Consider the following 15,598-nt stretch of genomic DNA (forward strand, 5'->3'; position numbering starts at 1 on the left):
AATCAACTAATTTATATTTACTCATGTGTATAATATAATAAACGACGGGAATTACATACGAATAAAAAAAAAAATGCAATTGCTAAATATTCATGTATTTTACGAGTAGTACATTTCTGAGACGCATGGGGGATATCGGATATTTCTACCTATAGTAGAAAGAGATGAATGTGACTAGTGAACCACAATATAAATACGTTGGAGACCTCAACGAGCTGGATCAGTATAGTGGGCACGTTAACTTTATGATGTTATTGTCACCTTCGGTATTCATTACGCATTGTTGTATCTTATAGTTCAACACTGGCAAAATTTATATTATAATTCTATTTTGTTTATCATTTGTTCGTGAATATTGTTGTAACACAACATTACTGTTTTTGATTTTCATCACTGGTTGAAAAGGTAAGAGGAATGTTGGAATAGTACATTTATTTAGCATAAAATAGTTTTAGAAAACACTTTTAATATCGATTTATTTAAGCACATTACTTACAAAATGTGATATTTATTTTTTTTATAATTTTTCTTAGCAAGTAGTTCATTAATCAATATTATGGTATTAAATTAATACGAGTATTTGAATTTTTTTGTTTATTATAAATTTGTCAAGTATTATTAAGTAGACGTATTTCACTAGAATTTGAAAAGTTTTTTGTAATTTGAGAAAAAGTTGTATATTTGTTTTTTATTTTTCAATGGGAGTAAATTTTATTTACGTGACTTGAATGATTGTTGAATGGACTGTTAATTTTCTTTATAAGGTTAAAAATTAAATAAAAAATAATGTTTCCTTACCTCTTTATAAAGAATATTCAAAATCTTTTTTTTTTTTTAACGTGATTATAGTCAGTGAAAATTACTGAAATATTCACTCTAAGCATAAAATAAGCAATTTAATAAGAATAATCACTACTAATAAAATTACGTTTTTAATTAATAGTGTACATAAAAATCAATCTATATAATAATAGCTTAAAGTATTTTTTATTTCTGGTTAAGATCATAGATATATTTTTTTCTTCAGTTTTAATCTATATAGGATTACGTGTAATTGTTAACATATATTTTAGAATTAACCCGATAGCCGAATTACATGCCGATAACTATTCACTACTAGAGTACTTAACCAAAATCAAATGGGGTTATAAGAATAAATATGGTGCAGTGTTGTGCATTTCCGTGTCGATTGTTTTTCGTATAATATTTATGCCATAATGTCATTATAACACAAACAAAATGACCCTGTAATAAATCGTTTTTCCGAACCAACCTAACCAAACGGTACGAATTATGACCTAAAGCAAAAAATAATAGATAATAATATGCCAGCAGATTTTAGAAGCTCGATATTCCTGTCACATAAACTTGCGCGAGGCGCACGACCTCGAGCGGTATTTTTCATTTTATTGTAGCAGTTGCCGGTTCATTAACTGCCAGTTTGATAATCGTGAGTGCTACTGACACGTCTATTGAACGCGTGAGACGAAATTCAAATCGTAAGCAATGATATCATTAAGGGCATTTATAAATATAATGAAAATCTTAAGTGTCGAGTAATGATAAATTTGAAAATAAACATTGAGCTCGTTGAAATATTAAAAATCGTTGAACGATTTCACAACAATTGAAGTTCAATCGGTAGATGTTTATCGCTTATTGGTATAATATGTCAACCTCGCGTCTTCCCGACTCCGTGTTATATTCGTAACGTTGTTTTATCGGTATATACTATCATTAAATTCAGTAAAGCCGATCGGATTGCATTATAACAATGTTGTATTGTTTACGATTGTTATTTAAAATTTCGTATAAATATCAAAGGGATGACAGGACGATGGGGTATTGTATACAAGATATATGTTATTATATATATTATATTGTACACGCATACGGTCGCAGTGTACATTTATTTACGAATAATTTATTTAAGGATTTTATGAATTCTAAGTTGTGAGTATTTTTTGGTCAAGGTCGAGTTGTGAACTAGAATATTAAACAGTTTCTGTGATTTTGTTTTAATTTCACTGTTTGAATGAGAAAGAATAAATGACAATTGATATTCTCAATGTCTTATAACAGTTAAAACTTTCTATGTTATCAGATATATAATGCGTCACCCATAAGTCGATGCATTCATTTTGACCGACATTTTGAAATTTTATTACGATAATTATACAATTTGATTTTTAGTTTTATATTTTATAATTTTTAATGCGGATATTATTACAATACAATGATTAATATTTAATGAACGGTATTTCCATAGTATTAATACAATCATGTTTTAATTTTGAAACAAAACTTGAATTGATTTAACAAATTAAGTAAATGTATGGTGGTTCTGAAACCTTAATAACATTTTCAGTTACTCTTACAAAATAATTGATTCAATTTCAATCAGTTCTTAAACTGAGTTGTTACTAGAAATTTATTTATTTTTTAAACTGCTATACACGGATAATTGTATTTATTAATTTTCATTAATAATGTACCTGATAACAAGTATTGATTTTTATTTATTAAAATAAGTAGTTAATAGTGTTTCGTTAATATTTTTAATTTTGTATACGTTATATTATATAATAAAACAAAATTTTATGTTTTGACTATGTTCAAGGACAGGTATTACTTATTAAAATTAATTAATTGTAGTAGGTATCATAATTCATAAGTTGATACATAATATATATATACTATGATATATTGGAAACGTAGATTATGTAAAATATGACTTGTCTACCACTAACTTGTATTGTTTTGTTAAATTATTAATGCACATAGTATGAAATATCATATTATTATATTCTTAATTCGATTTATAAAATTGTGTAACATAAATAATTAAATCTTGTGGTATAAGTATTTTATACATCTTCTTGTTCGAGTGAGACTGGTTGTTGTAATTAAAAAAAAAAATGTATTATTTTTATTAGATCATAAATGTTGTTTTGCACGTATCTTGTATACGAAGGCTTCTACTTTGGATTCGACTATGCTTCAAAATACAATTTGAAGGTTAGCTTTGTTGGCATTTCAAATTCTGGATTAAGCAGATTATAATAAATTGATATCACGTTCACATTATTCAATCAGTTCTGAAGTATAATATAAATGAATCCATAATATTTAAATCGATTAAATTATAAAACATACAGCTTATCATTTGTCTCAATATAATATATTATAATATATAATAAATTATACAAAAATATTCATCGTTTACAACCGTTTAAGATTATTCATGTAACTATAGTGAAGGTACTGTCAAAGTTAGTTTTACGAGTTGTTGAATTTGCACTTTAATGTCAAACGTTAATTTTTTGCTGTTATTATCTTCCATTAACATTATTAATTCGACATTTGTGTTAATTTAGACAATAAATATACTTACAACGAATTAAAATATGTAATATTTAATATTATTTTTGTTATTCAATTTCGAAGTGTACTTGTGTATAGTGTTTCGACAATTCTATTATCCGAGTTTGTCAATATGCCAACCACAAATTACACAATATTTTTAAATCAGTATGATATATTATATATACCATTATAGTATAATTTTAAAGTATACCTATGTAACAAATACTAATATTGTTTGTTAAAAGAAAAAAAAAACTTCCAAACAATAATGCATTGATAGTTAGGTACTTAAAATGTAATCCGTTTGATAATCTCTAAACACTCATTGTATACGTTCAGCTAGTGTATCAGTTTATTCGACTCAAAACGTTTTGCGAGCTAAATAATCCTTATAAGTTATTTCTGAGCTTTGTGGATTAAAACAAGTTGGCTAAACGACAATTGGGTTCTATATTGTACAAAATGTAGAATCTATATAAAATATTATAACATAACACAGGGTGTTTTTCATGATGAGCAAAAGTGATTTCAGCCCGGAAATAACTATTATAACATTTATAACATACTCTTTTGTTTAATTTAATAATATAAAAAGTTATTAAAAGATTTAAGAAATACGTCATACAGATATATTATTAGAGATCAATTTATTCCTTTAAAAGGTTCGAAATTCAACTTTCATGAACACCACAATAACATATTTTGTCGTTTTTTTTTTTTTTTAAATTATACACAACTGTAAACAGTTTTTAATATAATATATAAATATAAATAGGTATGATTACTTTTGATTATATGGTAGACTAATAATGTGTTTTAATATCTTTAAGTAAAAAAAAAAAAAAACAATTTTAATTAATAAATCAAGTTCAGTTTGTTTCACTTTTCTTAGGGCATACTATATTTATAGATATTTTAAAGTTTAAATGTTATTATTTATTACCCATAAGATCTATTAGGATTGTATTATCTAATATATGTACATAATTATAGTTATTATGTATATTGTTTAATATGATATAAAACTAAAGATGTTGATCTTGACCTTGAGAACATGATCGTATTGATAGACCATAGCGTTTTAACGGTTACCGTAATTTTGTATACGAGTAAATAGCAGAGTGATTTTTTTTATAATAAATAAGGCACGTGATAAAATTTTGTCATCACAACGAACTGTATAAGTGAGGTTAAAGTGTACAGTGTACACCTATTAATCAAACCGATTTGTCTCGGGGGGTCATTGGAGACGAAATCAATGAACCATTTACCATGTGGCCATACATAATTCGGCTTGGTTCCTACGGGTTCCGAACCACAGGTTTTCGCTTCCCGTGTAGACTTAACCTCGTCGCATTTACAATTTAAAGCATTCTTCAACAGGACAAGAAGATTTTCCATAAAATAATAATAATTATATAAATATATCAATCATAAACAATGGGTCGTGTCGTTTGTCAATTAAATAAAGAAACAAATATTTTATAAGCAACACGAATGCGATTTCCTAATTTAAAAACTTCATGTCATTTTTTTCATTATGTAAATCTTATATTCAGTTAAAAATCATAGGATCTGAATTATATGAAAAACTAATATTTACACTTGATTATTTAAACTTAATAAACAATATTTTATGAAGTAGGTATCTACGTTATTTATTTTTTATAAATTAGAAAAAGACTTTAGTAAGAGATAAAGTAATGCAGGTTTAAAACTCATAAAATATTTAAGTCGTATATTATTTAAAAAGTACTTTGTGAGTATAGTAAAGTTTATAAAACTACCTTAAATAAATAAATAAAATTCACAATTATACTTAATAAGAAGGTTCATATAGGTACAATGAGCTGTAAACATAATATAATTTTCAAGAAATTATTAAAAAGTGTTTATTTACCTAATGAAATGTATAAATAATATAATATGTTTATAATCAGATATTACTTTAAAAGTAATATGAAATGAATATAGTATTTTGGGAAAATATTAAACATATTTCGTTTTAAAACAAAATTATTATTATTTGTTCACATTAAACAATGTATAGACAATATTATAACATAATAAATAACTATCTAAGTATCTATTATAAGTATTAAACTTTGTTTTGTGCTTAAATTGCTATGCTACAAAGGGTATTTCACCTTGCAGGCAATTATATTTTATTATACCTATATATAATTATGATATAATGTCAGTATGATATTCAATGAACTTATTTGAAGTCTTAAATATTAATGTTTTGTATAATTATCTTAATTTAATGTAAAATATATGGAAGGAATAAATTTTATTAAAAGCTTAAGACATAATTATTATTGAATTTATTGTTTCTTTTTTAAAGTATAATGCTATTTTTGAAAATATAGTTTTATAAGTACAATACTAATATTTACACACTTTATTTTTTAAATTTAACAACTCATTTTTATAATTATTACACTATAAACATAAAAAATATTTTTATATTATTTGTACTTATTAATTTATGTGTTATATAAATATTATTTAAACTACTGAAAGTATATTATTTTCATTACTACATAAAAATAATTTATAAAGCGAACGTAGGTAAACTATTTATTTTATATGATACGTGATTTATAAACACAAATAAATAATATATTTTTATTAGAACAAAATGCTTCATGATTTGTGATGATGAAATTTAAATAGCCAAACAAGATATAGTGACCGAATGCGTGCACTCACCATTAGCATCGGTTCAATAGTCTTTGTACAGGATAGTGGTTCATTATTATAATACTTAAATTTGAAATGTTATGTTTACTGAAACTTCTTCAATAAGTTTTGATAATTGTCTATGGTTAATGTTTGTAAATTATATGCAAGATAGTGCATACTAATAAAATCAAAAAAACACTTTCAGGGAATCAAGTAGATGCTATATTCAGTTGATAGATAGGGCTACAAGAAACATTTAAGCTTTTTAGTTTTTACCACCAGTAAGTGCTGACAGTATTTTTTTCAAGAAAATCATCTATATTTCTTTTCTTAACCCAAAATTTAAAAAAAAAAATATTAAACATAATTTTATTTAATCGAAGGTGAATTTAAAACATAATTACAGTTTTGATAATAAAAGTTATATTATAAAAAACCTAATAAAAATAATATTTATATCGTATAATATATTTTATTCATATTTTTTGAAGTTAAAATAATATATAATATTATAATCTCTAACTTTTAATATAGTTATATATTTAAATATTTTCTCCAGTATTAACTTAAAATCAGGATTTAATTAATAATTATTTATTTTCAACTATAATGTTACACAGCTATTAGGTATGTGTGTATGTTTATAAAAGATAATATTTTTTAAATGTATTTTATTTTTTTTATTACAAGTATTTAATAGGGTATTCAAAAATACAAAGACAGTTCAAGACACTATTCATAAAAATAATGTACAAAGAAATTAATTTATTACTTTACAACACAGTATGTCCTTCCCTCGAGAATTTTAGTTTATTTTTATGGACAGGCGTCAGGCAATCTACTACAGTAACATGTTATTGTTTGATTTAAGTTAATTATGTTCTTTTTTTTATGTACTGGGAAAGTTGAAAACATAAATAACAATTTTAATTTTTCTTAAAAATAAAATATAATAATTAATATCAACATCACTTCTTAATTAAAGTTACTGTTTAAAATATCTAAAACAAACTATTGTTACAATTAAGAAATGTCTGGTAGAAAATACGTGTGTATTCAATACGTAGATATAAGTGTATAACTATACGTATTAAGTATTAGTTATAGGTTTACAGAATATTCACACAATTTTTACCACTTAGTCTTCCTTGTAGTCCTACGATATATGCTTATAATGAATCTATTTACATACATTTATAATTTATACGTACACTCTACGAAGTTTCGACTACAATCTATTTATAGACGGTTGTCTGGTCGTGTATATATATATATATATATATATATATATATATATATGTATGCATATTTAAGTTAAAACTTTTGAAGACATAGTGTGAGTGTCGCTATATGTGTAAACGAATGTACGCAGAATTTGAACGGCTTATGTTTGCTGACATTCATGAGACATAAAAACATGAAAAAAAAAAAAATCATAAATAAAACATAAACTGCAATGAAAATTATTGCGAAATGTCAACACAGCACCAGGACCCGTTTGTCCAAGAGGACGACCGCGCGCGTCACAAGAGGATTAACTAGAGTCACGCGATACGGATCCGCGGTGATTTGGATTAATGATCATTTCTCGTCTCTAGCATCGACCTGCCAACAGAATTGTATTCCAGCCCAATGATTCATAATATTGCTCGCACGCATTACCGTCCACGACGGTACTTAGTGCGATTCGTCGTATGTTAACCATGTTCTCTGGATAGGTCAAGTTTGTCTTGTGTATATGCGTAACCACTATATAATAATATGCCCCGTAGCCGAATCGGTCGGTGACTAATCCACTTATTGAAAATGGTTACTGACCTCTGGCGTGATTTCAAAGTAGGAGCAAATACATGCGCACTTACACGCACACGCTCACACGTACGCTCGCAAGAAAGGATAGAATGTGTGTGTGCATACATGTTGTGTGGACAGAGAGATAAAAACGAATATCCTGAGAGAAGTGTAAACACAACGCATAACGGGCAACCGTGCTGTTTACCGACTTTTGAAAACCTTCTTGGGTTACCCTAATTGAAAATACTAGTCTGGTTATTGTGTAACAAAAAAAAAAAAAAATACACACACACACACATATACATATATACTTCAATCTATTGGTTTACCACGTCTGGGTAAAAAATAAAATAAAAATGTACGCGATATATATTTTGTGCATTATAAAATATTATTTATTTTTATTATGAAGCGAACGTCTTGCAAGAATATCATGCAACATATTATCAATAATATATAATATTGTGTTTAAGAAATAAGTTTATCTGCCGCATAAAATATTAGCGTGTCATTCATTTCGTTAAAATATTAATGCTCGTGAAGCCATCGAGCTATGGTAAAACAAGTTCGGTAAACGCGAATGCACATTGTAAACGAAAACGTCAAATATATTATAGCACAGTACACGTTTCTAATAGGTATGCGTACGCGATATTTTACATTTGAAGTTCAATTTATCATGTAGGTACACATTTTATTTCATTTCAATCTATTATTTCTATTACGATTGTAAGTTTTCAACTTTTATTTTGTAGAAATTGATTACATAAAATGTCATAAACACTAAATTTATAAATGATGAAAAAAATTGTCGTTAATGTTTTAACCGTCGTTTTCAAACAGTTTTTAAAATATTTTATTTGATATGAAAATACTGTTCGCCTTTTTTATACCTAATAATTGTAAGTAAATTTGAATATAATAAATACATAAAAAAAAACATACGAATATGACGTAGTATAGTCAAAAACAAAATATATTCGCATTACATATTATATTATATTAACATTTTATTTTATTTGTTTTTGTGTTGAAGATGACTTTTGTAGAGTTACTGTAAATATGTATTAGATAACTGAAAGATGTTCTCAATGTTATAAGTGAACAATTTTTATGTTTATCTAGTTTTATTTTCTCTGAATTTATTTCTCTTATTTTCCTTCGTATATCGTTGTTTGTATTATCATTTTTTTGAATATTATTTAAAATGAAGATTCAAAACTCGTATTCGATATCTTCTTTATGTTGTGTATACCTACGTTAGATATGGTGAATAAGCAAACATATTTTGGTATTATTAATTATTAATTTCAATTTGCAGTTTAAATTGCTTATATGTTTGAAAGTTTAAATATAATACAGTATTAATATGATTTAAGATGATTATTATTCACAGTACTAAAGAATCTTAATATTACCATTGATGATAACAATTATTTTTAAAAGTTTTAAATACACATTTAATATATTTTTTTTAATGGTTTTAACATTCAAAGAAAATTATTTATTTCAATAGTTGAAATGAAAAAAAATAATAAATTATACAATTTTAAATGTGCATTAGTTTAAATTTATATGTTGAATTACATGTTTATAATTATTCACAAGATATACTATTTTTATATTCTTTACATAGAGTGTCTCACTATGGTTTCCTTGTATTGTATATTCTCACCAACCACCATCTATCTACTGATTAAATTACATTCATATATTGATATTTTTCTCTCTTGCTTAAATTTTAGAACTTACATAAATATAAATAATTAAAACATTTGATGGAAATTAATATTAACATAAACTTTAAATGTATTATAATAAATGATTTTTAAACCATATCGAAACATACATTATTTTTTTTTTATTATGAGTTTAGGTAACTTAAAAAATATTTAAAACCATAGTAGATACAGCTTTTTGATATTAAAGTTATAATTTTAAAATAATATTAAATAAACATCCACAAAACCTATTAACTGGGACAAACTCAATATTTTTAAACTGAATGTTAGTGTTAAAACAAATATAATTGTATACTTGTATGACTATTATAAATCGTTGTAAAAACTGAGCATATTTATTTGCTGATATTTAAATAAGAATATTGCTTATTAGTATTTTTTACATTATACACACAATTACTTCATAAAGTTCTATGTATTCAGTTGAATAAGAATGAAATAGAACCAATAAATATCGTGAATCAGCAGTTACAATATTGCGACAAAATATGATTTCCCATTAGTAGGTAATTGGTCTTTGGTCTTTTAATACAACCATGATTCATGGTAGTTCTTAGAACCTAAATGAGATTTTTATTTACAATCCCTATTTTATAAAATAAATACATTATAGGATGGGAAATCTTTTAATGGAATGCTCGTAAGTTAATAGTTTTAAAATGCTCAGTTGTAATTTAATAGATTTGAAAATAAATAATGTAAGAATAGATTCTGTTTTAATTTTAATTAATATGACTTACAATAAAATAATAACGGAAAAAAATTAAAATAATATTTGCGTTATTATTCTTTTTTTTATTTTTTATTAAAATATATTTACAATCTGTTATTTAAAATAATAAGTAATAATTTACAAAAAAATCATAATAAGCACATGAATAATTTGTGAAGGGAGTTGTTCATTAACAACACCTCAGAATGTTTCTTTTTTTTTTAATAAAGCAAATCTCTAGACCAATTTTGCTTTAGATGACTTATTATTTTTATGAATGAATTTTATACTTCCTAATTAATGTATTGATTTTACATTTTAACAAATATTAAAGGAATTTCTATACTTATATAAGTTTTTCAAATCTCTAGTTAAATTGACTTTGTAAGTACATGTGATATATTTAAAGAAAAAAAAAATAGGCTTATAATTCTAATATCAGTATGAAAAAATGATTATTCATCAATTAAAAATATATAAACATTTTTATTCTCAAATTTAATGAGTAATGACATAGTTAAAATTAAATTCAATCGAATCATTTTCGCGTAAGCAAGGTAGGAACTCACAACAAAAGTGGATATTAATTATTATTTATCTGAAATGATTTGTAACAAGAAATAATGACGCATGGCGGGGAGTTAGATATTTAAAAACAATTTATAATTTTTGAATAATTTTCATCAAACCTTTTTGATTAAATGTTAGTATTCTGCTATGCTCACTAAATACTGATGACTGATCCCATGTTTACAACGTTAGCTTCACCAAAAATTATGATTTTGTAAGTATTTAATATTCTTTAGCTCTAGTTATGACTATGGCCTAGAGGTAAATGTATTTGATATTGTTAAGTAAATAATTTAATTGTTATCGTTTTAATATTTACTTATAATATTGAGGTGTAATACAAAATATCTATTTTAGAATAGTAGTAAAGCTATAGTATGACGTATATAAATGTATTGTACACTTAAAAACTATTGATTAATGTTTATTTATTGATTTAAATTTAAAAATAACGTTATTTGATTTTTATTTAGAGTAATTAAAAAACATATACGTATATGAATTCATGTTTGTCATAATAATTATAATACATTTTATTTTACAAAATATGATCACGATTCGCTAAAAACATGATTTTTCTTAGAAAATTGGTTTTTGCTGTCTAGGTACCTAATTTTTAATTACTGTTAGTATATGTCATATACTATTTGGTATTACTCCCGAATTCTTCTACCCGCTAGCGATATTTGGAATTTAACTCTAGATAGTAACGTTGGTACATCAATCGACTCAGAAATTAAACTGTTTAAAAATTAACCATCAGAATGTATTCTATGACACTTAAGTGATGGTATTATGGTATTCTAAGTGCGTTGTAAATATAGACTGATGGCATTATTATAAGAAACAATTTGAAAATTAATTCTAGAGAAATGAACAAAATATTCATAATTCTTGATAAATATTATAAAAGGACGTATAACAAATTCCATTAGAATCTATAACTTTTATTGAAATCTTATTCTTATTTGAATTGTGTAAATCGAAAAATTTATTTTATTTTGCAAATTACATTTTGGTAGTACTACATTACTACCATACTTAAAACCATATTCGTTGTACAAATAATATGTTTACACATTGTATACGTGTTCAAAACAAATTAGGTTTGCTCATGTAAGTTATACGTAATATGAACAAATAAAATGGTTCTTATTATTTTAGAGCTCGTAATTGAAAAAAAAAACATTACATAACAAATAACGAGCAAATACTTATAATAATTAGGTATTGAAGTAATAGAGTAGGTACCTATTCTATCATAATACTTAACTATTTATTGCGCTTTCATTTACCCATTTATCCAAACTTGAAATCGCGGGGGACATTACTAACGCCACACTATAACTTGTCTTATTATTGAGATGCTTACGGATTTCGAAACTATAATGTACTTAATATATTTTACGGCCGGGGTCCACGGATAACGGCGTACATGGAATTGACAGTTTGCACATCGAATATAGGTGTGTATATACAATATATTTTACTAAAGGGCACGGACAATCGAATAATAATATATTCAAACTATAAACATTATAATATTACACATATTTCGCATGTCGCGATCGCTTCGTGAACTGCCGCCATTAGCCACAATCGAAGGTCGTCGTTACCCGTGTATTATGACCTGTAAGTACTTATACAATGTATGTATGTATAATAATATGTCCTATCTACACTGCCGACTGTCTGGATATGTCTCGATTGTATGAGTGGTTGGGGTTGGGGATGATGGTGGGGATAGTGATTGGGATGGGGAGTAGACGAAGGGGAAGAAGACATTAAACACTGCAAATAATATAATATAAAATAATCGAACGACTTCATACATTTTATTTTTCCCTTGCCGTGGTCGACAAAGTTTTGAGAACAAGTACCTAATACCATATAACCATAAACAAACGTGGTACATGACCTTTTCGATGTGGTCGACGTTCTTGTAGTCGTCGTCGTAGATATTGTACAATTGAAGCGCGCAAATTCCGATCATATTCACATTGTGTTAGATCTGTAAGTGTTTTTTTTTTTTTTTTTATAGTCTTTTATTTTTATATTTTTTATCATCGCAATATTTTTGTTTTGAACTATTGTATTTTAGTCGTTTCCCTCTCTTCATTTTTCCCGAGGGTTTGGCCTTGTCAAACAACCAATTTCCATGTTTTTTCATACTCATAAAAACGTAGTGCGCAGCCCCTCGAGGGTCAATTAACGACTGGTTTACTTCACTTTGCAAAGTAATATGAACATTTAATACTACTGTTCCTGATCTAAATGTGTTAAAAATTTCGTATAGTTTTAATCAAAACGTAATAAACAAAGAAATTAATTGAATTTTTGAATAAATCTGTCGCGATCGAAGGTTAAGAGGTGCGAAACATGATATCTAATTGTCCAATGCTCATTATATGTTTGGGGGGCCCGTGAAACGATTCAAATTATTTTTAAAGATCGCTCGCTATAATATAGTAGTCAATATTAGCTTATAGCTTTATTTTTTTGCAGTTTGAATGCAGTCGTTTTGAAGTGTAATAACGCAAAAATGAAAAAATGTTTGACATCTTCTCAATGGACTATGCAAATTTTTATTCCTGTCTGTTTACTTTGGGTGAGTACATAAAATAATAAATTAAAGTGTATTGTTTATGATTACGTTATTAGGTATAATCTATAACAACAATAGGTATACGCAAAATAGTATAGGCCAGCTATACTTATAGCGCAGAATAGATGAGAATGTTGCTACACTTATAGCACATAATAGATAAGAATGTTCAATTACTTTATAATAGATTGTATGTGTATTATACTTCTTATACTATATAATATTAAATTTAAGCATTTAAACGTAGTACATAATTAAATCATGCTTTGTTCACTTAGGAAGAGTTTAAAGCACATTTTAATTATGCTGAAATAAAATATATAATTAAAACAACAATAATATAAATAAATACAGTTTCTACTTTTCACGAATATTTGTTTCCATTTATAATGATAAAGTATTATTATTTTCCATGAATTCATTTAGAATAATAATTATTAGAAACAAAAACTCATTCAAAGAAGTCAAGTGTAGTTTCTGAATACTATGTTTTAAGTATATATTTTAACATTTCACATAATTTAAAGTATACATAGTGTATGTTTCTTCAACCGAGTTTTACGTTTTATTAAAAAAAAATATAGCAACAGAACATCAGGACTTAAATTATTGTATTATAAAAGAATTTTTAAAATTAAAGAAAAATATTTAATTATTATTTATTTCTAACTAATTGCAGAGTGTTCATAAATTATTAATTATTATTTATTATTATTAAGAAATATTATATTTTATTATCTATAGAGAGTAGAGTCTATACATAAAATAACTAGATAATAACAAATTTTCGATGTGTTATGTTACTTGTACATATTTTAAAATATAAAATGATTGATGCATATACATATATTAAATATTTTATAGAAAATTGTATAGCAAATACAAAAGACTTAAGTGTTTTAAAACAAGTTATTATTAGTGAATATAATTTAAGAACTTTATATTTATAAATAAATGATCTGTAAAACTATAACACATGAATAGATGGATAGTAATTATACTGTAGTAAATAACATGATAAAATGTGATCAAATAATATATTAATCTGTTCAAAACATGTTATTAATTTAATAACATTAATTATTGTTTATAGTTTTGTAAGACAAATTGTATTATTAAAAATAATAATAGCAAAAAAAAAAAAAAAATAAAAAAAATATAATACCTTCAGGAAAGATAATAAACATTATATTTTTACATAAATGCATTTTTTGTTATAAACGTTTTTTATTTTTCAATTAAATAAATGTAAAAAAATAAAAAAATACGGCTAATATGTGACATATTACAATGAAATTAATTTCAGATCAATTTATACTAAAATAAGTAGTTTGAGTTTAAGTATGTAGGTATACTATCAATCAATAGCTTATACTAAGTGTATTAGTTTAGCTAATATTAGTTGTTCGTAACTACTATGAAAAAAAAAATTGTTTAAAATATGTGATTTTAATGTGTTGTAAAAAACCGGTTTAGATAAAAATTAAGTTTGCTGAATATTGTTACCTTTTTGGAATATTTAATTTCATCACATCTAAAAATATATAATGGAATTTATGCAACACTAACGAACTTTTATAATATCATTTTTGGCACCTACGTAGACCATTGTTAAAACGACATAAATAACATTATCAGATCGTGGAACTTCGCCTTCAGTAAACTCATACATTTAAAATCCGTTTCCATCGCAACGCCCTTTTTGTACTAATAAATATACAAATTGAATAACTTACAACGACAACAAAAGTATTCGGTCGTGTGTTCAAATAAAAATTATGATTCAAGATTTAAAGAATTTATTAAATTGTATGATAAACTATATTCTCGTTTAAAAATAAATCATATTTATGTTCATTGAAATAATATAAATTTATATTTATATTTATATATTTATATCATATCTACTAACTATAACTTATAACTATTATTACTATATTACAATGTCTATACAAATAACGAATGTAGGTGTAAACATTTTAAATAATTTTATTAAAATGTACAATTTGATGATTTTATAGTAGATTAAAAATAAAAAAAGACTATTTTTATTTAGGTAATTTTAAATATTAAACAAGTCAGAAAATGTATATATCAATTTTATAAAAAATTGACTTTTTC

The 15,598-nt window shown here is 24.9% G+C and overlaps 1 protein-coding gene across 3 annotated transcripts in view; it reads left to right on the forward strand.

Annotated features, from left to right (window-relative positions):
• The first annotated feature begins 236 nt into the window (after window positions 1-236).
• LOC112603013 overlaps window positions 237-15,598 on the forward strand; it is a 32,488-nt gene continuing 17,126 nt past the window's right edge. Inside the window, exons 1-2 of one of the 3 annotated variants that reach the window (XM_025351414.1) lie at window positions 237-405; window positions 13,378-13,480. In XM_025351414.1, coding sequence (XP_025207199.1) covers window positions 13,415-13,480 — 66 coding nt within the window. In that variant the 5' untranslated portion in view covers window positions 237-405; window positions 13,378-13,414. Of the gene's footprint in view, window positions 406-12,759; window positions 12,886-13,156; window positions 13,243-13,377; window positions 13,481-15,598 lie in introns of those variants that run through there. The other 2 variants (XM_025351416.1, XM_025351415.1) reach the window with 2 other exon arrangements.

This window comes from Melanaphis sacchari, unplaced genomic scaffold (genome assembly GCF_002803265.2).
Source record: "Melanaphis sacchari strain LSU unplaced genomic scaffold, SCAv2.0 Contig93_pilon_pilon, whole genome shotgun sequence".
In the NCBI taxonomy this organism is placed as follows: Eukaryota; Metazoa; Arthropoda; class Insecta; order Hemiptera; family Aphididae; genus Melanaphis; species Melanaphis sacchari.